Source organism: Bombus vancouverensis, chromosome 8 (genome assembly GCF_051014615.1).
Source record: "Bombus vancouverensis nearcticus chromosome 8, iyBomVanc1_principal, whole genome shotgun sequence".
Lineage (NCBI taxonomy): Eukaryota > Metazoa > Arthropoda > Insecta > Hymenoptera > Apidae > Bombus > Bombus vancouverensis.
In genome coordinates, this window is record NC_134918.1 from 9,503,902 (window position 1) to 9,530,066 (window position 26,165).

Sequence of the window (26,165 nt, forward strand, 5' to 3'; positions counted from 1 at the left end):
ACTGTAAAATTCTTCTACTTTAGACTTTCACGGAAATCTAATTTTCAACTCTTGGTACTTTATCTTGGCGGAAACTACTGTATAAACTTCTACATCTCCTCCAAAATTTTATATCAAGTTAGATATATGTAGTTTTTATTCTGGACGCTTTAAAAGGGTGCGCTATGCAAATCACGGCACGCGAGTTTTTGTGAACCCTGAAATAACTGTAATATCGTTTTACGTTAAGTTTCGTTGGCGTGTTTGGCGTGTGATTAAATTCAAATAGAATTTATGTAGAAATGATTAAATTTATTATATAATACTACATAATAATATTTAACTACAGAGTACCATCTATTTTCGTGCGAGTTTCTACGTAGACTGTGGTAAAAGGAAATTTATGTTATTTCAAAATTAAAACGTTCTTTCTGAAATGGATAGAATTTCATACTAAATGGCGTCGTACTAATAATTAAATTATATTCTGGCATGAGAAACGTACATGTGATACGCCACGCTCAAATGTCATTTGACGCCAAGGGGTTGATTTCTATTCCGATCCCATATAGATGATCCCTATTTTTAGAGTAACTTTTTTTTAATATTAAACTTTATGAGAATCAGGTCATTTGTTATTCGTTTATCCACATACATATTTTAGAATATAAAAGCTACATCTCTATTGATTTTTTGATTTTCATGTCGCTTGAAGGATAAAAAGAAGCATTTGTATCTGTCGTAGCTAACAAGAGGGGTACAGCTAACACAAGTCTTTAAAGAACCATGTATAATAATCCACTGATTCGTTTGTAATAATATACAAAATACAGAAGACACAGGTAAAGACATAAATAACATACGTCGACTCGAAATCAAACTAAAAAAAGGAAAGTTTCAAAAATATAAAATCGATTGCCAATATATTGAATCCTAAAATTGGTCTTTTCATATACAAATGAATCTTTACCAAGAATCTCGTACACAAATCCTTCGTCCCAGTAGATTAGATTCGTTTTCATAGTTGATGGAATTTTACCAAAATAACAACGAAACTAAACGAAACAATACTCGATCTCTAATTTCTCAAATATTCTATTATTCCAAATTTTTCTTCCATTCAAATTCATTGATCAAATAGCAACATCTGCTCTATTCGTATCACCTGTTTTACCTTTTAACTTGCAACAAGGCTTGTTCCATAAGCAGTTTGATACGTAAGAACGATGTTCACGCGAGCTCGAACCCACTGACACCGATTTCCAGCGTTTAGAAAACGTTTCCGCGACGAGATACACGCGATCCTCACCTTTGCAGGGGCAGAATCCTTTGCAGGCGATGCGAACTGACGTGTGGTGGATGCAATTGTGGTATTCCAGTCGGCATGGCGAACTGTACGTGCGATTATCGCTTCCGCAAAGGAACGTCGGCTTCACCACAGGACATTCTTGACATCTGGAACAAAAGGGGGAAGCACGCGCGCGCGCGTCGTTAAATGAAACTGTTCTCCGCGCAACGCTTTAATTGCTCGAGTGCATTTCCCTTCTATTTTCCCTTCATTCTCCATTTCCATAACTTTGTTTCCACCGCACGAAGTGGACGATATTAAAATACCGCGAACCTACGCTCCCTACGAGCAGATTCTCACATTTTTAGATCTTTCAGTTTCCCCTCTTTTAACGATCTTCCCTCGTTTTGATAAACTTTCGCTTGGTAATAGACTTGCAAACGCGGTATTTTCCTGCTTTGCATTTGTCGTCGTTGATACGACTGCAATTAGCGACTCGTTGTTAATATTTCATTTCTGATAATAAAAGCAACGTCTTAGCTTTGATATTACAAAATCTGTGTTGTCTCTTTATGCATTTTTCCATGTCTCGACTAAAGTATTAGCGTTTGTCGGTTATAAGATAGGAGACGTGTTATTTTCGTGCAATGGATTCGATTATCAGTTTATAATCAGCCGTGTCCACTATCAAATTTCCAATTTGCCAAAGAGAGAACAAACGTATAAATTTCTTTAGATTTAATTACGAATAGTTAATTACGAATTTCCAGCAAGTAGTTGAAGAATGACTTTAATATTTGGATCTATTCGTTCATTCGCTCAAACTGTGTCGATTATACCATACAAGGATAATAACCAAGACAAAGATGATCATGCCCTATTCGTTAAATAGAGGAATTTTCTTCCAAACAAATCTACAATGTTTCCAAAACAAGTCGAAATAGCTGGCTTTTAACGTAATACGATAAAAGGCGATTCAGAGGAGGTTTTTCATTAGCGTAGCATAGCTTGATTAAAAAAGTAAATTACTCTATTATTCCTTTTCGTATCTGTTTCTTTTTTCTTTTACTAGAACAAAGGGTAATTAAATGGATTTTGCATATAGCGAGGAGCGTTCCTCAACGTAATAAAGGAACTGTATTAAAAACTAAATTTCGCTTTTCAGCCTGTGTCGTGTATCGTAATTATATAACATAATAACGTCGATAAAGTACTGGGAGCAGGGATGGTTGAGTTCTTTGTCAAAATTCGCTCGCCATACCCTCCCTCGCGTAGGGCGGAAAAAATTCCGGAATTTCCGTAATGCTAGACGAGAGAGAGAGAGAGAGAGAGAGAGAGAGAGAGAGAGAGCTTCATAATCGTTAAGCACTGCATCGTCGTAACACGAAATTACCAGGCTGTAAGGGTTGGGCGCCAGTCTGCGCGCACCAACAATGTTGCACGTCTCGTGAACAGGGATGTCTCGTAAACTGAAATACTATTATAATGCGTTTAGCGTGCTCGCACGAGCGGCTATGTTAATTATAATTTTATAATATTACTTCCTGCATATATTATGCCATTAAATTTTCTTTGCTTAGAATTCCCTTAACGGGACAGTGAAAAATGTTCCCGGCACCGGCAACCACTGGGAAACACGATGGCGCATGGCAGAGAGCCAGATAAATATTGCTGCGAATCGTGTAACCTGTGAACATCAGTGTATTCTTCCTGTGTTTCGATAATGAAAACATCCTCGTGTTTGGAATTTATTCGTTAGGCGATAGGCACCGTGTGAATTAAGTGATTTATGACCGAGTTGATGATGTTTCCGTTATTCGGGATTTTGGAATTCTTTTGATGGAATGGTTTTTGAGATTGGATCGACTGATCAGTGAACAACTGATTTAGTTAGCCTTCTTAACTAGATCATCAAAATTATCATGTGATTATCGTAGATTTAAATAAGTCGTCGTGTACAATCAGATCATGTTGAATCTTCCTAATGGAACGATACAAATTGCCATAAATACAGGGTGGTTGGTAACTGGTGCTACAAGCGGAAAGGGGGTGATTCTACGCGAAAAAAGAAGTCGAAAATATAAAATAAAAATTTTTTTTAATTTTTTTTTTAAATTTTTCCATCGAGACGATCTACAATGAGATCCGTTATAACGAGACGTGATAAAGTGCACGCGTACCGAGCGAAAATTCAAAGTCGATTTTCTCGAAAATAAAGCCTCAAACGAAAAATTTTTATTCTATATTTTCGACTTCTTTTTTCGCGTAGAATTACCCCCTTTCCGCTTGTACCACCAGTTACCAACCACCCTGTATATTGCAATAAGTTTCTTCAGGTGTGTAACTGATTCGTGGAAACACTGATTCTATCGTTACACTCGTTTCGCTCTCTCACGTTTCGCATCAATTTTCTTTGTAATTTTCAATCATAAATTTATAATAATTGCTCTAATTACAACAATTTTCCTCAAGTCTTTAACCAACGAAGATATACGCGCGATATTTACAAAAACTGATTCTACCGTTACATTCGTTTCACTGTCTCACAAACAATGTAATAAAGACAATGATCTTTCTTCTTTTCAATTATAAACTTATAACAACTGCCCTAATTACAACAATTTTCCTGAACTCTTTAAGCAACGAAGATATACGCGCGATATTTAGAAAAACCGATTCCACTCCTCGCTCGTTTCATTCTCTTAGGCACCACATCCATTTTCTTCGCAATTAACCAGTCAAAAAGGGCAATGATCTTCCCACTTTTCAACCATAAACTTATAATGCTTGTCCCCGATTACAACGATTTTCCTGGAATAGCAGGAGCTAATGAAAACGTACATGCGATATTACAAAAACTTCTTAATTACATCCATTTGATCGAGCCATAAAAATTTCAACCATAAATTACAATCTCTTTTCCGCCCTGCAGAGAATCCACTAGGCGCTTAATCATTCCTCCGTTTCATCCTCCATCTTTAATCCTCGAAACGAAAATAAAAGGAAGAAATTACGCTCCTTCAGGTTGCGTCAGCTGAAATTCTCGAGCCGGTTTCTCGATTAGCAAGCTCGAATCAACAGTTGTAGCTACGAAGAGCACGGTATAAATGGTACCGCGTAGAATTACGAGCGGTTATGGCGGCATAATAAAGAAGGGTCGCTCTGCGGATTCGGCCACAATGCCGACCCGCTAGGTTGCGCCTCGAGAATTTGTGGTTGTCGGCAAACGCGTAATTAGTTTAAACCGAGTAACGCGGTAATTAAGCCGGTTTAACTCCTTTATCAAGACGGCGGCCTGCGGCTTCTCGGCCACCTCTTCTCGTCGTCCACGAGAATTCGCCTTCTGACTCGAGCTAGGTGACTTGCAACGCTCGTGGACACATTTCTAAAGGATGAAAGACAACGAAGCTTTGATATCAGGAAGATTCGATATTAATATTTCAGGAGCAAATGTTCCATTCCAGTTGTCTCTGTATGTTTTATTAAAAAAAAAAAAAAAAGAATCTTGTAGAATGGTTTGTATAAATAAATTTTCAAGAATTTATCATTTATATGTCCAAATATTTGACGAAGATACTTTCTTTGGTATAAGAGAATAGAAACAATTGGAAAATTGGTTAATTAATACCGATGGATTGTTCCTTGGTGATAGGAAATTTGTTTGGCTAACAGACTGTTTAATGCATTTATGGGAAGTTTGATAGTGTAAGAAGGTGCATAATACGCGTGATATGCGAAGATATATGAGATATGATGTTCGTTGGATTAACAAAATTTTTCCTCAAGTTCCATTTCTTTTGTTGTGGCGATAAAAATAAGAAATTGCACAAACGTTCGCAGTCTAATTGTTGACAACAGAAAGGTTCAAAATCAACTCTATCCAAAGCAAATATATCGATCCTTTACTTACTCGATAACTTCCGAAACCACAATGTTGGCTGTAAACAACGTGTACTAGCATCTCTTCAGTCTGTTAAATGGAAAGTTTTTGTCGAAACCGCGAGACTAAAATTGTTACTTATCAATTATTCGATCGGTTCGATAACGTCAGAGTCGATTGGCCACGTAATCTCGATACCTGCTTCCGGGAACGAATTAATTCGCGCGTGCGTTCGATTGCATTCGTGCAATTTCGTTCGCTCGATGAAACGAAACCGCTGGTCGTAATTAATCGAGCATCGTTACAGATTGTTAATCGACGATTTAATCCCTGGCTTGTTTTGATGGGAAACGAATGGTTCTTTATCCGTTCTTTAAATATCTTGAAATTTGTCCTCGATATGAAATATAAATGACTATTGTTTCATATTTGTTTTAATCGCATAATTTTCGACTAATTTTTTGATCTTATTTTGTTCATATTGTTTACAATATGTTTCCCATTTATGTCATGTACAGTAAAATGTTAAACATTAGACATTTGTTAATTGAAATTGAATCTGTAGCGGCACATGAGTTAGAGGACAATTCAAATCACGTTGTTGTTTTGCCTCGGGACATTGACACAGCCTTGACGCATGAAACGTAATGATAAATAAACTCCGGGCAAAACAATGTCGCCGCTACATGTAACCGCCGAATAAAGACGAATTTGAATTTTCTGACTTTCCCCTGACCAGTATAAATAAACGAAAGCGATCGCGGGCGAGTAGTTATTATCTGAGTTATTATCTGAGTTATTATTCTAGTTATTATTCGAGTTATTATTCGAGTTATTATTCGAGTTATTATTCGAGTTATTATCAGAGTTATTATTCGAGTTAGTATCTATCAGTATCTACGAGTATCTTTCTGTATCGACGAGCTATCTACCGAGTTATCGACGATTATCTAGCGAGCATTTACTGTTAATGTGTTAATTAGCTTTTTGTCTACTCAAATCCCTCACCATATCTCGCTGATTAATTTTTTTAATATATTAAATTACATTCTATTAGGTAATCGAGTTAGACCTGGATCAAATATCAGAAATAGATGGGATTCTTAGTAATTTACGTCAAGGACGTCCACGACTTAACATTTGGGTCAATTTGGCTGTAGGTACCTCGAATTATAATAGATATAATAGAAAAGCTACAAGACATTAAACATATTGTATTTCATTGTAGCTTGAATATTACAAACAACATAAAATCGAACATTTCATTAAAATACTTGAATCTTCTTGGATTGATGCTGCTATTGATTATTGTAACTATGAACAAGATCAAATGCGTGCGTTGGATATGTTGGCTGCATATTATGTGCAGGAAGCTAACAGAGAAAAGAATAAAGCCAGAAAGAAGGATCTATTTGCAAAAGCCACTCTATTATATACAACTGCAGATAAGATTATTATGTATGACGAGGTATATATCATTTTTAATATTTTATTTGATGCCCGGAAATATTTATGTATTATTTATATAATACTTCCTTGTGCTATAGAATCATTTACTTGGCAGAGCTTATCTCTGCCTCCTGGAAGAGGATAGGATGGCTCAGGCTGATGACCAATTTAATTTTGTACTAAGTCAGTCTCCAAATAATATTCCTTCCCTACTGGGAAAAGCATGCATAGCGTTTAACAAAAGAGATTACAGAGATGCGCTTGCTTTTTATAAAAAGGCATTGAGAACAAATCCAAATTGTCCAGCTGCTGTGAGATTGGGGATGGCGCATTGTTTTATGAAATTAAATAACCAGGAAAAAGCGTATTTAGCATTTGAAAGAGCTTTACAGTTAGATGACCGATGTGTTGGAGCATTAGTTGGACTTTCAGTACTGAAACTGAATCAAGGACAGCCTGATAGTATCAAAGCAGGTGTTCAAATGTTATCAAGAGCTTATATCATTGACTCGACTAATTCCATGGTGTTGAATCATTTGGCAAATCATTTTTTCTATAAAAAGAACTACATTAAAGTACAGAACTTAGCCTTCTATGCATTTCAGAATACCGCGAACGAGGTTATGCGTGCAGAAAGTTGCTATCAATTAGCCAGAGTATTTCATGTTCAAGTAAGTGTACGATATAAGTAAGTTTACATATATACATACTTAAAATTTTGAAAAATAATTTAACTATTTCAGGCTGACTATGACCAAGCGTTTCGATATTACTATCAGGCAATACAATTTGCGCCTCCAGTTTTTGTATTACCATACTTCGGCTTAGGTCAAATGCATGTTTATCGTGGTGATGCAGAAAATGTAAGCATAACGTGTTATATATATTATTATATACTATATATGATAGGGTAAAACTAATAAATTTTACATACACTGTTTTTAAATCACAGGCAACGAAATGTTTCGAAAAGGTGTTGGAAGTGCAGCCAGATAATTATGAAACAATGAAAATTCTTGGATCTCTTTACGCAAATTCAAGTTCTCAATCCAAACGCAACATTGCTAAAAACCACCTTCAGAAAGTAACTCAACAATTTCCGGATGATATTGAAGCATGGATTGAATTGGCTCAAATATTGGAGCAAAGTGACTATAATGCCGCCTTAAATGCATATGGTATGGTAACTCGGATTTTAAAAGAAGATGTCCAGGCAGATATACCACCAGAAATTCTAAATAATGTTGGTGCTCTACATTATAGGTATGTTTCATATTTCTTTATTTTAATTTATTTTATCTGCTATCAAGGTTAAAACTTATTACTTTATCACAGACTTGGAAACTTTGAAGAAGCTAGGAAAAATTTTGAGGAATCTTTAACGCGTTCTAAAGCTGATGTCTTACACGATCCTGTATACTATAACTCAATTACAGTTACGACGACATATAATTTGGCTCGTTTGAACGAAGCTTTATGTATATTTGATAAAGCAGAAAACTTATACAAATCCATTTTATGGAAACATCCAAACTATATAGATTGTTATTTACGACTTGGCTGTATGGCTCGAGATAAAGGACAAATTTATGAAGCGATTGATTGGTTTAAGGATGCTTTAAAAATAAATAACGAGCACTCAGGTGCATGGTCTCTTTTGGGTAACTTACATTTCGATAAAATGCAATGGGGTCCTAGCCAGAAGAAATTCAAAAGAATTTTAACAAATCCAGAAACAAGTACCGATGCCTATTCTTTGATTGCTTTGGGTAACATTTGGTTGCAAATGTTGCATCAAAGTAGAAAAGATAAAGATCAAAAGAAGCAATATCAAGACAGAGCATTGGCTATGTATAAAAAGGTATGATACTAAAAAATAATAAATCTTTATAAAATGAATTCGTATATACATATATAGATATTGAAATTCATAGGTTTTGCAAAATGATCCTAAAAATATTTGGGCTGCAAATGGAATAGGAGCTGTACTAGCGCATAAGGGTTGTGTAAATGAAGCTAAAGATATTTTTTCTCAAGTTCGAGAAGCAACAGCAGAATTTTGCGATGTATGGTTGAATATTGCGCACATTTATGTAGAGCAAAAACAATTCTTTAACGCTATCCAACTGGTAACTTTCCGTTTTGTATGTAATACGATATGATAACGTTTCGGCATCTATTTTATAAAATATATCTTTTTACAGTATATAAACTGCCTTCAGAAGTTCTATAAATACCATCATGTCAAAGTTTTGCAATATCTTGGAAGAGCTTACTTTAAAGCTGGTAAATTAAAAGAAGCAAAATTGACATTTTTAAAGGTGAGCCAGAAACATTGTGTCATGCTCTGATATCGTTAATATTGATTAAAGAATAATAACTAATCAATTTCATTATATCAATTTAGGGAAGAAGAGTAGCTCCACAGGACACTGTTTTGTTATACAATGTTGCACTTGTCCTTCAACGTCTAGCGACACAAATTTTGAAGGATAAGAAGTCCACATTAACAACAGTGCTCCAGGCAGTTTCTGAATTGCGAATCTCACATAAATACTTCCAATATCTATCAACGCATGAAGGTAAAATTTGGCAACTTGCGAAAGCAAAAGCAAGGTGCTGTCAAGATCTTTTATCGCAAGCGCAATATCATGTTGCCAGAGCTAGACAATGGGACGAGGAAGAAAAAATGTTTAGGAGAAAACAAGAAGAAGAAAGGTAATTATATCAACATAATTAGCATATGGAATACATCAAACATCATAATAATGATCTTGTATTAATGTATAGACAAGCATTTAAAATGCGACAAATGGAAGAACAACGGAGACTTGAAGAAATGCAACGACAAAAAGAACAGGAAATGTTACAGAAACGTCTAGAGTACATTGAAAAGACAAAGAACGCTTTGGTATTCGATGCAATGTCTTCGGAAAAACCTGGAAGGAAAGGAAAACAAGCACGCACTGATCAATACGTTAGTGACAGTGATAGTTCTGGAAGAGAGGAAAGTCGGGAGGAAGCTCGTAGACAAAGGAAACGCAAAAGAAAAGCAAGTGAACGTAAAGAAAACAGGGTCAAGGGTAAAGTAATGCGCAAGAAAAAAATGGGGAGTGGAGAAAGTGGTAAGATAGTATTTCATGATCTTCGATTATACGCGTCATTAATTTGCGTTTTTCAAAAAATATATATTTTATTTCGCAATATTCAGGTTCAGAAAGTGATCGACTCAAGCCGAAACGTGGAAGAAAATGGATTATTAAGAAAGACAGAGCATTTTGGAAAAGTACAGCTGAGACTGCAAAGGGAAAGATGCCTTTATCGAAGGAAATTACATCAACGAGCGAATCTGATAGCGATTTAGGAGGTTTTAAAATTGCCAACCGGTAAGGATCATTCATTTTATGAGAATGAGGTGGTTTATTATACGTGTTGGGTGATTTATTAAAGAGATCAGTGATAAAATTGTAATAGTTAGTGTATATTAAAATCACTTTAAGTACAAGTACACAGATAGTGTATGTCGGTCGTTATCGTCGCTCGCTCAGTGCTACTGTTCAACTTTACCCTCGTTATTCGACTGTATAACTCGCTATAATCATTCGCTATAATGATTCGCTATACTAATTCGCTATACTAATTCGCTATACTGATTCGCTATACTAGTTCGTTATACTAATCGTCCTAGAGGGCATGTTCGTCTATCGACCGATAGTATCACAAAAAGATTAAATGTAACTCCGGTTGACGATTACAAATAACGGCGATAATATTTTGTCCGGAGTTCGTTTAACTTTGAACCTAGCCAACCAAAACTACGTTGACTCATGTGCCGCTACAAGAATATAATATACTGAGGTATGTAATAAATAAATTAATGGCGTCGTTAATTTGTTTTTCAGAAGTGAAAGCCGTAACGAAGGTCACGTACGCAGAAACAGACGAATTATTTATCACTCAGAAGAATCCCGTGCATCGAAATCTAGGTCTCGTTCCAGATCGAAATTTAGAAGCCGTTCTAGAAGTAGTTCACGATTGGGATCGCGATCACGATCACGATCACGATCAGGAATTCAATCTCGATCCGTATCTCGTCCACGGTCTAGATCTCGTTCAGGTTCCAAGTTGAGAAGTCAATCGTGTTCGAAAAGTCCGTCGAGATCCAGATCCGTTGCAGAGAAAAGTGGTTCACGCCCGACATCAAGATCAGGATCGTGGAAGAGGCAATCGCGATCAAGATCGCGTAGTGGTTTGAGAAAAAGTGAATCGCAGCCAAGATCAAGGCCGGGTTTTGTAGTTAGTGCACGATCAACATCGGGTTCTGTAGCTAGTGCACGATCGAAATCAGGCTTTGTACGTATTGCACGTTCGAGACCGGGATCTAAAGCTAGTGCACAATCAAGATCGGGTTCTGCAGGTAGCGCGCGATCAAGATCGGGTTCTCCAGCTAGTGCACGATTGAAATCAGGCTCTCCATATAGTGCACGTTCGAGATCGGGATCTGCAGCTAGTGCACGATCAAGATCGGGCTCTCCAGCTCGTGCACGATCGAAATCAGGCTCTGCACGTAGTGCACGTATGAGATCGGGATCTGCAGCTAGCGCACGTTCGAGATCGGGATCTGCAGCTAACGTACATTCGATATCGGAATCTGCAGCTAGTGCACGTTCGAGATCGGGCTTTGCACGTAGTGCACGTTCGAGATCGGGCTTTGCACGTAGTGCACGTTCGAGATCGGGTTCTGCAGCTAGTGCACAATCAAGATCGGGTTCTGCAGGTAGCGCACGATCAAGATCGGGCTCTCCAGCTACTGCACGATCGAAATCAGGCTCTGCACGTAGTGCACGTTCGAGATCGGGATCTGCAGCTAGTGCACGATCAAGATCGGATTCTGCAGCTAGTGCACGTTCGAGATCGGGATCTGCAGGTAGCGCACGTTCGAGATCGGGATCCGCAGCTAGCGCACGTTCGAGATCGGGATCTGCAGCTAGTGCACGATCAAGATCGGGTTCTCCAGCTAATGAACCATCAAAATCAGGCTCTGCAGGTAGTGCACGTTTGAGATCGGGATCTGCAGCTAGTGCACGATCAAGATCGGGTTCTCCAGCTAATGTACCATCAAAATCAGGCTCTCCACGTAGTGCACGTTTGAGATCGGGATCCGCAGCTAGCGCACGTTCGAGATCGGGATCTGCAGCTAGTGCACGTAAAAGATCGGGTCCTCCAGCTAGTGCACGATCAATATCGAGTTCTGCAGATAGCGCGAGATCAATATGGGGCTCTGCAGATAGCGCAAGTTCGATATGGGGTCCTGTAGCTAGCCCACTACCAAGATGGGCTTCTGCAACTAGCACACGATCGGAATCAGGCTCTCCACGTAGTGCACGTTCGAGATCGGAATCTGCAGCTAGTGCACGATCAAGATCGGGTTCTGCAGATAGCACAAGTTCAACAGGGGGTTCTGCGGATAGCTCACTATCAAGCGGGGGTTCTGTAGTTAGCGTACGATCAAGAGCACGCTCTGCACGTAGTGTACGTTCGAGATCGGGATCTATAGCTAGTGCACGATCAAGATCGGGCTCTCCAGCTCGTGCACGATCGAAATCAGGCTCTGCACGTAGTGCACGTATGAGATCGGGATCTGCACCTAGCGCACCATCAAGATCGGGTTTTCCAGCTAGCGCACAATCGAGATCAGGCTCCGCAAGTAGTGTACATTTGAGATCGGTTTCTGCAGCCAGTGCACGATCAATATCGGGTTCTGCAGATAGCGCAAGATCAAGATGGGGTTCTCCAGCTAGCGCACTATCGAGATCAGGCTCCGCACGTAGTGTACGTTTGAGATGGGGTTCTCCAGCTAGCGCACTATCGAGATCAGGCTCCGCACGTAGTGTACGTTTGAGATCGGGTTCTGTAGCTAGCGCACGATCAATATCGGGTTCTGCAGATAGCGCAAGATCAAGATGGGGTCTTCCAGCTAGCGCACGATTGAGATCAGGCTCTGCACGTAGTGTACGTTTGAGATCGAGTTCTGTAGCCAGCGCACCATCGAGATTAGGCTCCGCACGTAGTGTACGTTTGAGTTCGGTTTCTGCAGCTAGTGCGCGATCAATATCGGGTTCTGCAGATAGCGCAAGATCAAGATGGGGTCTTCCAGCTAGCGCACTATTGAGACTAGACTCCGCACGTAGTGTACGTTTGAGATCGGGTTCTGTAGCTAGCGCACTATCGAGATCAGGTTCCGCACATAGTGCACGTTTGAGATCGGGTTCTGTAGCTAACGCACCATCGAGATCAGGTTCCGCACGCAGTGTACATTTGAGATCAGGTTCTGTAGCTAACGCACCATCGAGATCAGGTTCCGCACGCAGTGTACATTTGAGATTGGGTTCTGTAGCTAGCGCACCATCGAGATCAGGCTCCGCACGTAGTGTACATTTGAGATTGGGTTCTGTAGCTAGCGCACTATTGAGATCAGACTCCGCACGTAGTGTACGTTTGAGATCGGGTTCTGTAGCTAGCGCACCATCGAGATCAGGTTCCGCACGCAGTGTACATTTGAGATTGGGTTCTGTAGCTAGCGCACCATCGAGATCAGGCTCCGCACGTAGTGTACGTTTGAGATCGGGTTCTGTAGCTAGCGCACCATCGAGATCAGGCTCCGCACGTAGTGTACGTTTGAGATCGGGTTCTGTAGCTAGCGCACCATCGAGATCAGGTTCCGCACGCAGTGTACATTTGAGATTGGGTTCTGTAGCTAGCGCACCATCGAGATCAGGCTCCGCACGTAGTGTACGTTTGAGATCGGGTTCTGTAGCTAGCGCACCATCGAGATCAGGCTCCGCACGTAGTGTACGTTTGAGATCGGGTTCTGTAGCTAGCGCACCATCGAGATCAGGCTCCGCACGTAGTGTACGTTTGAGATCGGGTTCTGTAGCTAGCGCACCATCGAGATCAGGCTCCGTACGTAGTGTACGTTTGAGATCGGGTTCTGCAGCTAGTGCGCGATCAATATCGGGTTCTGCAGATAGCGCAAGATCAAGATGGGATCTTCCAGCTAGCGCACTATTGAGACCAGGCTCCGCACGTAGTGTACGTTTGAGATCGGTTTCTGCAGTTAGTGCGCGATCAATGTCGGGTTCTGCAGATAGCGCAAGATCAAGATGGGGTTCTCCAGCTAGCGCACTATCGAGATTAGGTTCCGCACGTAGTGTACGTTTGAGATCGGTTTCTGCAGCTAGTGCACGATCAATATCCGGTTCTGCAGATAGCGCAAGATCAAGATGGGGTTCTCCAGCTAGCGCACTATCGAGATTAGGTTCCGCACGTAGTGTACGTTTGAGATCGGTTTCTGCAGCTAGTGCACGATCAATATCCGGTTCTGCAGATAGCGCAAGATCAAGCTGGGGTTCTCCAGCTAGCGCACTATCGAGAGTAGGCTCCGCACGTAGTGTACGTTTGAGATCAGTTTCTGCAGCTAGTGCACGATCAATATCGGGTTCTGCAGATAGCGCAAGATCAAGATGGGGTTTTCCAGCTAGCGCACGATTGAGATCAGGCTCTGCACGTAGTGTACGTTTGAGATCGGGTTCTGTAGCTAGTGCACCATTGAGTTCAGGCTCCGCACGTAGTGTACTTTTGAGATCGGTTTCTGCAGTTAGTGCGCGATCAATATCGGGTTCTGCAGATAGCGCTAGATCAAGATGGGATTCTCCAGCTAGCGCACGATTGAGATCAGGCTCTGCACGTAGTCACGTTTGAGATCGGGTTCTACAGCTAGCGCACGTTTGAGATGGAGTTCTGCATCTAGCGCACGATCAAGATTGGGTTCTGCAGCTAGCGCGCGATCAAGATCGGGTTTTGCAGCTGGAGTACGATCGAGATCAAGGTCTCCTGGTGGTTCCAGAAAAGTAGCTTGGCGATCAACGTCAAGATCATAATCAGGATCAAGGAGTGGTTCACAGTCGGGGAGACGTATATCAAGAAGCAGAAGCCGATCAAAATGTAAATCTGTGTCAAGATCTAGATCGCGTTCCGGCTCACGGTCAAAGAGTGGCTCTTGAAGTCGCAGCGCTAGTGGATCAGCAAGGTAAATAAAAAGAACATCAAAATACACTCACCGAAACGAAATATAGCTCCCGTGATACCGTGATGGCCACATATTGCGTTTATTTTATTCCAGCTCTGCTACTTTAGAGTCGAGAAAATCAGTTTTGAGCAGTGATGTTGGTTCCCGCCATTCGAGTACAGATCGAGGAGGTGGCGGCGAAAGCGAATAAACGCGGAAAATCCAACCTTGGATTACTTTTTTAAGTGCCAAATTTATAAAAATGAAATATATATAACTTTCGCGATATATTTGTTAACACACGTTTGAAAGGACCGTTCGAATTGAAACAGGATTGTTACGCTAAGATGGCAATTGGCAATCGTTCGAGCTTACGAGTAGCTTCGATTTATCGATCGCTAGAATTAAACGATCTCTAGATGGAGCGACTTCAGTGTTTCGGACGTAATATTTCGGACAATTGAATATTTGTTTTATGTTCGAGAGTTATAAGAACACCCCGTAGTTTTAGTCGAAACCGTGTGTTTATGTTCTTCACATTGTATTTAAAGCGAAGTATTATTTCACGATACAAGGTAATTTTATGTAAAATTATTACGATTTTATCTAGTTCAATGTATAAACCGTTTTGCTTTCTAATTAGTTATCTGTTGATACTTTGTATGATAAACAAATAGTTTTAATTGTTATTGTACACTCACATTGTTTAATATAAAAGAAGATATGTTAGGGTTGTGTTAACAACCAACGTATTGTTTTATATCAAAAATTATAAATAAAAGATTATAAAAATTGACGTTTTTATTATGTCTCTCTGAAATGTATTACACAATTAAAATATTTTATATATGCACGATTAAAGTTTTTTATGTATCAATAAAAACAATTACATGAAACAAATGATTAAAGTTTTGTAGAGGTTAATAATATTGGTGCCACTTCATATGTCATTACGTTGTCATTACATATTATGTTCAACAGTCAATCAACTTAACAACGTATTTATAATGCTTTTTAATTCAATTTTTTCTACTAGACATTCATCTAGATCGTCTGAACTCCTTTCTGGATATTTTCGATCCGGTTTCTAGAACACATTTATAATTGTCTTCTACTTGTATACCTGCATGTTTGGTACTTAGAAGGAGGACTCTTACGTTAGGTTTACTTTTATACGCAGTAAGCGTGCAGTTTTCTGATTTATATAAATTTGAGGAAAGCAAAGTCATCTTGTCCTTTTTTCTCTTGAGCATCGAGTTTCATCTTTCCCCATACAAGGGGAACCATTCAAAATATGTTTTGTTTGGACGTCAACTGCAAACCAAAATTTAATGCCAAATTTATGAGGCTTATTCGGCATATATTGCGTAAACCTGCATCGGGCTTTCGTTGGAAATAATTGTTCATCTATTGAGATATTTTCATATGGCTTGTAACAAGCCTGGCTATTACTTATAAGTCTGTTCCATATTTCGGGTATCAGCGCAAATTTATCTGTTTGTAATCTTTCGGAGGCTTTCAATGATCTCGCTTCATATGCGTCCCGGGCATATAGAATTCCTAGAAAATTACGTAACTTAGCAACTGTGATTGTCCGTCTTTTTTCAAAACTCGATGCGCCTCGGTTTCAGTGCAATCTTTTATCTGGTTCCATTATGTGTCTGCCAATTATCAATTCGAAAGTACTAGTTACACAACCCGACATAATATTTCTCTTAGCACAGCCAGTAGGTCCTGCGATATCCTTGAATATCATACGAACGGGCGTCCTACCTCTAGATCCGCCTGCTTTCAGTTTTATCCACTGTGTCCCATCAATCGCAATTTCAATTTCACCCATTACATTTTGGGATGTGCTTGGAATGCTCGTCGTTTCATCCTCGGAGTCAGAACTAGAAGAAAATATGCATCCTTTTCTTGTTACGATACACTTTCAAGAAGTTATCCTCTTCACTATCCGAAGATCCTTCTATCTCTCCACTTTCAGTGTATTCAGAACTTTCACTGTCAGCTTCGCTTTGGCCTAATTCATATTGATCTTCTTCGGAGGTATCCTCAGAACAATCTTCATTGATATTGACAATTTTGTTCAATATCTTATTATATTATTATCTTATTATATCATATATCTCCTGAATTTACTCATGATTGCTAGAAAAGGTGGATTGGTTAAAAAAAAGAAAATACTGTGCCCAAATTCAATTATCCTATTGTAAATAATTACAATAAGCGAAGACAATAATGGGAAATGTCTACAATAACTGAAACTTTTGCACACTGTCTTTGAAAAACGATTTGTTTATGAAATCAGCTAGCTCGTCAATTTGACGGGTTTCGTAGAGATAGGTACACTACATACAGATTTCAAAAATTCGAAAGCCTAGAAAAAAATAATTGTGTGTATAAATTCCTTAGATGAAATGATTAATGTACGATGAAAAATGGTTTAAATTAATGCTATGGTTTTTGGGATGTTTCATTTCGAAGTTTGAAATCCGTCAAATTGACGGGTCCCGTAAACCTAGTGTTAAACATCTTTCTTTTCTCAGGGAGGAAGATTAAGGTATTAAAATAAAATGAAAAAAAGAAAAAAATTGCTGCTTTTATGCTGAGAGAGAAATTACTCGAAATATTCTCGCTGAATTTTTCAAGCACTGTGCTTTGCAATAATTTTACGGTAGAAGAAATACGCTCGTGACCCTTCTTTGCACGGAGAACACAATTTTCCCTGGAGATGGTTTTCGGGAACAGAGAAATTCGAATCGAATTTCGTTGCACACTGGCTAGAATGTTCATATTTATGTAAACTACTAGTCGCCCTCCTTTTCTCTATACTTTTCTCTGCGGACGCTCGCAAACTTACGTCTGAAATGTTTAAATTTTGAACAAGAATTCGCCACAAAATATTCCTTTTCTTTCCCTGTACATTTTCCAGGACTGTTGATACACACGTGTAACATATATGCGTAACAAATAGCATTCCAATATTTTATATATTTATCGCATCCAGGTTGAACACGTAGCACGAATTTTACATTTAACATCGCACATTTCATATCATGTCCAAACTAATTTCCTAATAGTTTACCCTGCTACCTAATAAATTTAATAGATTCCTATCACAACGTGTATATTAGGTTGTCTGGAAAGTGTCTTTCTTTCGCAAACGTGTTTTTTACAATACACCTTCATACAAACGTGAAACAAAGTCTGTGAAATGTCGTGGTGTTTATCTCAACAGAACAAAATGGATCGTATGTAATTCGACAAAATAATATAAAACAAAAAAGGAAAGATTGTGCGTCTATTATTTCCTCATAAAACGGAAGAAACTTTTCAGACAACCTAACACTTTCATATGGAATAAAATCAGCGAAAATATACCGCTCAGAACAAAATACTAAACATGTAGCTTCAATATTCCAACAACTCTAATAATTCGCTGTCTATCACATTTAATATTCGCAAGCTATAAACGCATCCCAAACAGCCACGATCAGACCGTAATTAGCCTACCCTAACTTCAAACAGATTCACGTCACGGATTAACCTCTGCACCCTTGCTAAACCTTGCTTTTAATGGACGTCGAACGAGAAAGGAGCAGAAGATAAAATTGCGAGAAACCAGGCTGCGGTAGAATAAAACAAGAAGTCTCTTTTAGCTTCTTGGGGGAAAATGCTCTTTCGAGAAGACCCGGGGACCGAGAGAAAAAGCACTCGTCTTTTCACATTATGCCGGATGGATTTTCGTCTGTCCGACCACAGTTTCAACGAGTTCTTATCGCGGCCAGCATCGCCGCTACGCCGACGCGTACCATGGGTTTTCACGAGGACGTTTCGAGTGCCTTTCGCCAGTTTTGAGGTCTCGTTTGAGGCTGACGATAGAACGCGCGAAACGAGGGAGACCGGCCACGTTACGAGCCTTAGCCAAGTGAATTTACGCGCCACTGTTACGTACCTTCGCGTTTCCCAAAGTTTATCCCTGACGAAATTGCTCGACTAAAACGTGCCGATAAGGTTTTAAAAGCCTGATAAGCCCCGTAAACGCTGGCCGGAGCCGCGGCGAATCATAGAAGCGTTTAATTCTTCGCTTTTAATTTCGCCGTTCGACGAAATGTTTATTCTTCTGCTTTATGGTGGATGCGCCGCATTAAAAAGTTAAAATCCATTAGGGTGGCTTAGGAAGTTTGCTATCGTTTAATTAGTACTTTGCCTTCATCGTTTCTCATTCATGTATATTAACGTAAGGGTATTATGTTTCATACATAATACTATGGTATGTAATATAATAATATAAATATGTATAATACATAATTAATGCGATTAACGTTTTAATAAAAAAAAAAATTTCGGGATTGGGGTCGAATTTAGCGACGTATTTAAATACTTTTCCTAATTATGTTTCAAAATTTCTTGCTGTCAAAAAAAGAAAAATTCTTTTAAATAGAGGCCAGGTGACAAGAAATAATTGAATGCGAAGTTATCGAATTCAAAGGTAATTTTTCGTTAGAAATGTTAGAAGGCAAATAAAAGAGAATGGATGGAGGAACGTAATCCAAAGTGCCGTGGAATTCTTTTAGTCGACTATTTACCAAAGAAGATTAAAATAAATGTTTCCTGATACAATATGTTTCACTTCCATGGAAATGGAATTTTCTCCCCCCGAGATCGAATTTTTTCGTAGAAAATGTTTCCTCCGATACCTTCTTCCCACTTTGAAGCAAACAGCTCGACATTTGTTTACCATTCCTTTCATAAATCTAATTGAGATAAACATACAAAATTATCTTATTTACATTCTGTTTGCACATAAACGAACGTGTACGATTAATAAATAGCATCAAATATTTTTCTCTTTGCAAAGTACGAAGAATTCCGATACACGTTCGATCGTTACACAGTGACCTGTGATAGTTTTCGTACATCAAAAAATGTTATAAAATTTCATAGCTTTGCACAGGTACTAATTTACATACTTACTACATATATATACTGTATAGTCATATAAAAATAGTTTTATTTCAATAAAAATAGTTAGCCTTTTCATAAAGTGTACAAAGGCTTTTGTGGATAATTATAACTGAAAGGATATAAGATTTCCAATTCAGCTGTTAAATTCGTATCTTCCTAAATTCTTCGATCGACAGGGACGAGGGAGAAAGAAAAGCGGAAGCTTCGTTGGTAATGAACGTGCCAATCCGTCTTTAATCCAAGGCTTCTATATCGATCCGGCCCGTGAGAAGCACGAAACTTCGATCAGGTGCTATCATTGGGGAAAAAAAGTTTTGGTCCAAGCCCGGCGGTCTTTCGAACTCTTCTCTCTCTCTCTCTTTTTCTTTCTATGAAATTTTCGTATTTGAGGCGAAGGTTGTTTAACTTCGAACGTTTGCCGCGAGGGTACGAGAATTTATTTCGCTAGTTTTAAAAGAAAAGCTACAATTTTCGTTCAAATCACGCGTAACGACAAAAAATTATCTGCAGCAATTTCATTGGGAATCAGCTTAACGTTCTTTACGCTTCTCTTAGTAAACTTCCATTACAAAATTCTTCGTTCTGCTTATCATAGATTTCTTTTTCTCTGCTAAAGGGAAATGTAGCTTCTGTCGTAATAATATTCAACAGCAGAAAATCAAAAGTTAGCTAACACGAACTTTCCTCGCTTCATCAAATTCGCAATATCGTTTACGCTAAAACCGATCCATCATTTCTCACCCTCGAAACAAAAAAAAAAAAAAAAAAACTGAAAAGGGGGAAAAGAGAGTTTATCAACACACCCTGAATCCCATTCCATTCCCCGTGTTCTCGTCTCAATTTGTATTCAAATTCCCGAATTTCATTCACTGCCACTTCCGTAACTACACGAAGGCCCGTTTACCATACTGTATACCCGAAGGAGTTTCCTCGAACCAAACAGAACTCGTACACAGCTCGCCTACAACGTTTGTAGCGCGTTTTGCACCCCCTTACAAAGTGCGTTTCGCTTAAAAACCTGTCACCAGCTAGAATATTTATTCTCCAAAGTCGAAGCTCGCTTTCTCTATTGTGTAGTAATGCTCGCTTAAATTTCATTGAACAAGTATCGATTCCGTGCTATGAATACCGTGCAACCGCCTCTCGACAACGAAAGAGAATGCATCTGACGAGAACAAACGAGCAAGACGTAATACCTTTTTGCTTACTATCCCTTGCAATAAGATTTCCATCGAATGGAATACACAGCACTAAGCCGATTAGAAGTGCTGAAGTTTTCCTGGAAAATGCGGAACGTCACGATATTGTATAAAACATACGGCAAGATCACATTATGCCGATGTGAAATAAATGGGAGAAATAATATAAATTTTGATGAGGGGATGACAATTGACGAATTACTCCAGTTTCTGCATTTTCAATGTTCCCAGCAATATTTTGTCTGTTCGTTATTCTTTGCTACATAACAAACGAAAACTCTGATTTCTATTTTCCATTTATCTATCTATTATTATTAGAATTTAATTTTACTAGGTAGTGTCTTGTTACAAAAATTTTAATATACAGTAGAGCTTCGGTTATCCGAACTAAATGGCAGACAAAAGGGTTTGCGGATAAAGGAATTTCAATGCTAATACAGTACTTACTTTCCCGATATTCATCTTCATGTACATATTTAAAACAGAACATAAATGTTAATAATAGCAATGCAAATAATGAAACGAAGTATAATTCGATTCAAGATTTATGCTATGTAAAGTTACCTTCCTTTCCCACCTCCTACCATCTTAACTCTATTTTTAAAGTCTCAGATACTTCAAAACCTCGAGGAATATCATCATCGCCATTATATTCATGTTTCAATTCATTAATCGAGCCGTAATACAACGATGGTATTATGGTCAATTGAAGAAGATTCATCAGATTGAAACCGTTCTATCACGTCGTTATCACAATCACCTAATTGTCGTATTATATTCAACGCAGAAGGAGTTTCTTCCGCATCTATCGTAATATTATCTTTCATTTTTTCCTGCATCGTGTCTCCAACGTATCTTCCATGCTCTTCTTAGCGCCACACATTTGACGTCCACTCAAGCATATGCCAGCATATAACAGTAAACTTTAAACATAATTGCTTGTATCATCTTCTCGTCGGTAGTATCTTTGATCGTCGATAGAAATTTTTCTAGGAGATCGAGCCTTTCACGCGCGAGACTTGTTCGAATAATGGAACATTCGCATAATGAGAACTCGGATAACAGCAGTTCGGATAATCGAGATTCTACGTATTATTATATTTTGTTAGCCAAGTTTTTGTTAGATTTACAGGGATAGTATTGGGTTGCCAACTCAACATTTACCGCCATCGTTATTAGGTTCGAGTTGCACTGACTCAAAGATAGTCGAAGTTGGATCATCGAAATCGAGACACCGAGCATCGTCTAAGTCAGATCATTTGAACATAAGCGAAAGAATTACGGTCGATTTCGGACGAACGCCACTACGTTGCTGTACTTCTCATCCTTTTCCGTACACGGCCGATTTTTATTTCCCGTGACGTCGCCACGCCGGAGCGCATTACGATCGAACGACGGTTTGTTCGGTCGAACACGCATTTTCGAGCACGTTCCCGTACCCTTACACGGAACTTTTGATTTACGCGAGCACCATGGAATTCCATGAATGCGAAATGTAATCCTCTGGCCGTTCCTCTTTCGGCCCCTTCCTACACCGCTTCCATGATTCTGTCCCATCGCGTTCCTACGTCGCTATATTTCTGGCAGTCGACCGGCCCACGGAAACTTCGCCTTTCAATCGGCCCAACTGGATAACAAACGACGTCGAGCCGTCTTCGCGACGAAATACGACGTTTACCGATGGTTCCCCTGTCTGTTCGCTCTCTTTCGCCAAACATATCGGTTTGATGATAAAGTTTCGCAGGAACTTGCTTGCTAATGTCTTTATAAGGCTGCTTGTTTACGATGTGAGGCGAGGAACGAGGTGTGGTTGGATCTGGCGGGATTGGATTATTTGTGTTGGGTAGTTTTGGCGATAAGAAGCATAGGGTGTGTTCACTGTATAGGAAATATCTATCGTGATAGGAAATTTTGTTCAGGGAGAGAGGAGATTTCGAATGAAGAAAGTAAAGAATTATTTGAGAGGTCTCGTATTGAAAAGTATCGTGTACAGAATGTATGGTAGTTTTAATAAAAATTCTTTTTAATAATTTGAGATTTATAAGGAACAAATCAAGCTGAAAAGACGAAATATTATCTACGAAGTGGTAGAAAAATTCCTTTACAAAAATTCTATAGCTAAATGCGTGGAATTTATGACCTCCGATTAACTATCCTTCGCGAACGATCCTTTCGTGAAAATTAAACCAAACGTAAACTCTTTAATCATCCGTCAATTAAGAAATCCTGCACGACAGAAATCATTGTGAGAAGAACGAAGAAAACCCGATGGGATCTGAGAGGGACAGAAAAGAATTAGCTGAGAAACAATTCCACGCAAATTAGTTTAACGAACCGAATTCAGCGAATAATTAAAATTCCCGCAGAAAGAATTCGTCCATTGGCATAATACGTCTCTGTGGGCGATTCTCGCAGTTTTTTCTTCGCCAGTAGAAAAAACACCCACAGAAAACTGTAAAGTTCGGTTAATGGACATCGAGAGTCCGCATTTAGGATGCATCTAATTGTCTGTCCCGTTTCCCTGTCGTTTTCCGTGGCTCTCAAAGTGTGATCGTCGCCAAAGGCATGTTCTAAAGCGAAAAGAAGCGAAAAAAGAAAGATAAAAGCAGGATGACAGCTTTGTGTAAGATACAGGTGGATCGTGGGAAGCAAAGCTGCTGCTTGGTAAAAAGTGATATCATGGTTTTACGAGTTTGCTGTTAATCAAAGTGGTCTGCCGAGTATGCTTCGTTCAAGAAAATGTAATATAACGTGTATGTATTAAGCGTCGAGACTGATATTCGTATAATTTTCTATAATACGATGCAACTTGACGTGCACTGGAAATTATTATTTTTATTGCGTGCATCTAATTTTCATCCACATCTGGCGAAGACTTTATTTGATAACGTGATTCTTCCGTTCAATGTTATTATTCTCGTTAGTTCAGCTTTTGGCCATACCGTTTAACAACATAATTCTTGTACTTAACGTTACTCCCCTTAACGCCAGTTAATAATTTTAATTCAGCTTCCGAAGAATTTATTCGATAACCTGGTTCCTTGTGTTCAAAAGCATTCTCTTAATTGCACGCTCGTAGCTTTATTTCCGCTTTTAGTAAGCTCCGCGTTACAATATAATTGTTGCGCCTGAAATTACTCTCACCACATGGTCATAATTTTACTTCATTTTCTACTGACTCTGTTTGGTAACGTAACTTGAATTCTCACGTATATCCTGCGCTCCGATCGAGTTTCCATAGATTATATTTAAGTGCAGCAAATTACTCTCGAACGTTTTAGCCAATTAATAAACTGCCACGAATCATTAACAGAAGATCGTATATTATATAAACAGCTTGCAATCACATCGTTTTAATCGTAGCGTTCGTTTCCTGCGAACTTATTTAAACGACGAAAGCATTTTCCGCGGCAGCGCGATTCATTGTTAGGCAATTAAATGGCCGACAAAATGGAAGCAGAAACTTTCACTGCCGTTTTACATACGAGTGTTTTCTTTTCTTTTTCCTCCTCTTCTTTTTATTTTTATGATCGTGCAGTAACAGCAGAACAGTTCGACGTAAATGTTAACCGCGGCACGAAGGGGAATAGGAAAGCCTTACAGCCCAGCGTGTTTAAGTCGACCAAGTGGAATACAAATGGAAGTAAAATGTCCGCGTAGCTCTATTATTGGCCGGGCCATTGAAATTTTATACCGGTTCGATGCATATTAAAACGCGGAATTATCCCTGGCTCGTAACTTGGCAAAATAATAGGGCTCGAGTGTTCGACGTCGAGTACCTGCACGCGTAACTTTCAATCACGATTCACGTTTTAATGCGTATCGAACGCAACAATCGTTCCACGTTCTTTTTGCGATACCTGTGATACGAGGTGATTTTATTTTATTGTATTTTCCGTTCCGTTTTGTTTCGTTGATAGTTTCTAAACGCGGTTCGCTACCAACGAAACACATAGTCGCGGAAATGGTCACGCATGGAAATATCTAAAAATCGGAAAATAATCTATTTCCACGGTGCAATTTCGATGAAACAATATCAGGGGAAAAGTGGAAAACAATCGGAACGTGTTTTAGCGTAATTGCAGTATTAACGAATAAAGATATTCGTTATATCTATTGGCCGTGATACAATCGTTTTCGAATCAACGTGTGCTTTTTTCTATCGTTGAAAGATTTCCTATGTGTAGAAAAGATACGACTATTTTTATAACAATTTCTAATCAAAACGTTAATGAAAACGTATTTGTCGCTTTATATTCACAATCTTTCAAAGTAAGTAAAGTACGACAAATGTATTTTTAGATCCTATTCGTCAAAGAAAAAGTACTTCTCGCGAACAATGCGCGGACAATATTCTTTTCACAGAAAATTTACACGGAAGACGCTCGCTACGCTACGTTTATAGTTTAATTTACAAGCAAACGTTGCTGCGTTTACACGCATGGTATCGTATCTGAAAAGGATCAGCGAACAACAAAATCTCTGGGATCATCGCGATGCTTTCAAACATTTCAGCGTTCTTTTCAGCGACGATTTCTTTCCGTGGAATACTTTACGTTTCACGGCGGTAAGATTCGAGAGTTTGCTCGTAGAATCGTCGCCTATTCTTCTGCCAATTCCGAGGAAAAGAAAGGTGAAGCGTCGTTCCAGTAGAAAGTACAAAACGTTACTTTGTCCTTGTAATAATTACCGCGAAAGGAAGAAGGTAGCTCGTGCAGGCTGAATTCAAGTGGTTAATGGCAAGCTCGTGTAAAGTTTAAACGTTGTTAACCCGATTTCAATGTGGCGATCGTTATCACACGGTGAATGGATTTCGAAGTGACATCTCTAATCCATGGCGAGTGATCCTAAAAATATCTGAAGAATCTGATCGTTTAATTCTTCTTCAATACTTTTTTAATTCTCAAGAAGCTCACGTGTTTTCATTTTCAGTTTGTATTACGTATAAAAAGTATCATTTTCCTCGTTTCTTCTTTTATATATCTTTTCTTTAATCTTTTTTTTTTTTTTTTTTAGCGAGGATATTATGGTGGATAGGTAGAGTTTACCGGATAACAAATTTGGTCGTTCATCGTAGCATGAATTTTCGATTTTTCGTAAAACTGGCGGGTAGCAGAGACGGAGGCCATTATTTCCGGGGAAATTAAAAGTCTGGTTCAATTTGTTTCTTGTTCATCGCCCGGAATATTCCATTCTGCGGTCGCAACAACCGCTGTGTATAAGAAAATACTGTAATTACTGTTTCGTAGATATCCTCGATTTCCAGGAATATTCGATTGTTTCGATAATTTCGATTAAAAAATTCCATCTACGAAGACACCGCTCCTGTCA

General features: G+C 38.9%; 2 protein-coding genes across 2 annotated transcripts in view; one reads left to right on the forward strand and one right to left on the reverse strand.

The window, feature by feature from the left end:
* Cow (Proteoglycan Cow) overlaps positions 1–26,165 on the reverse strand; it is a 236,698-nt gene that overhangs the window by 28,417 nt on the left and 182,116 nt on the right. Inside the window, exon 5 of the mRNA XM_033344681.2 lies at positions 1,289–1,434. Within this exon, the coding sequence (XP_033200572.1) occupies positions 1,289–1,434 (146 nt within the window). The remainder of the gene's footprint in view (positions 1–1,288; positions 1,435–26,165) is intronic.
* LOC117162781 (RNA polymerase-associated protein CTR9 homolog) lies at positions 4,051–14,875 on the forward strand. Its single transcript, XM_033344733.2, is given in 15 exon segments — positions 4,051–4,104; positions 6,205–6,303; positions 6,376–6,615; positions 6,695–7,267; positions 7,340–7,459; positions 7,549–7,859; positions 7,932–8,457; positions 8,531–8,725; positions 8,801–8,917; positions 9,004–9,314; positions 9,387–9,721; positions 9,808–9,982; positions 10,499–10,879; positions 14,419–14,685; positions 14,779–14,875. Coding segments are annotated over 15 exon segments (3,801 nt in total).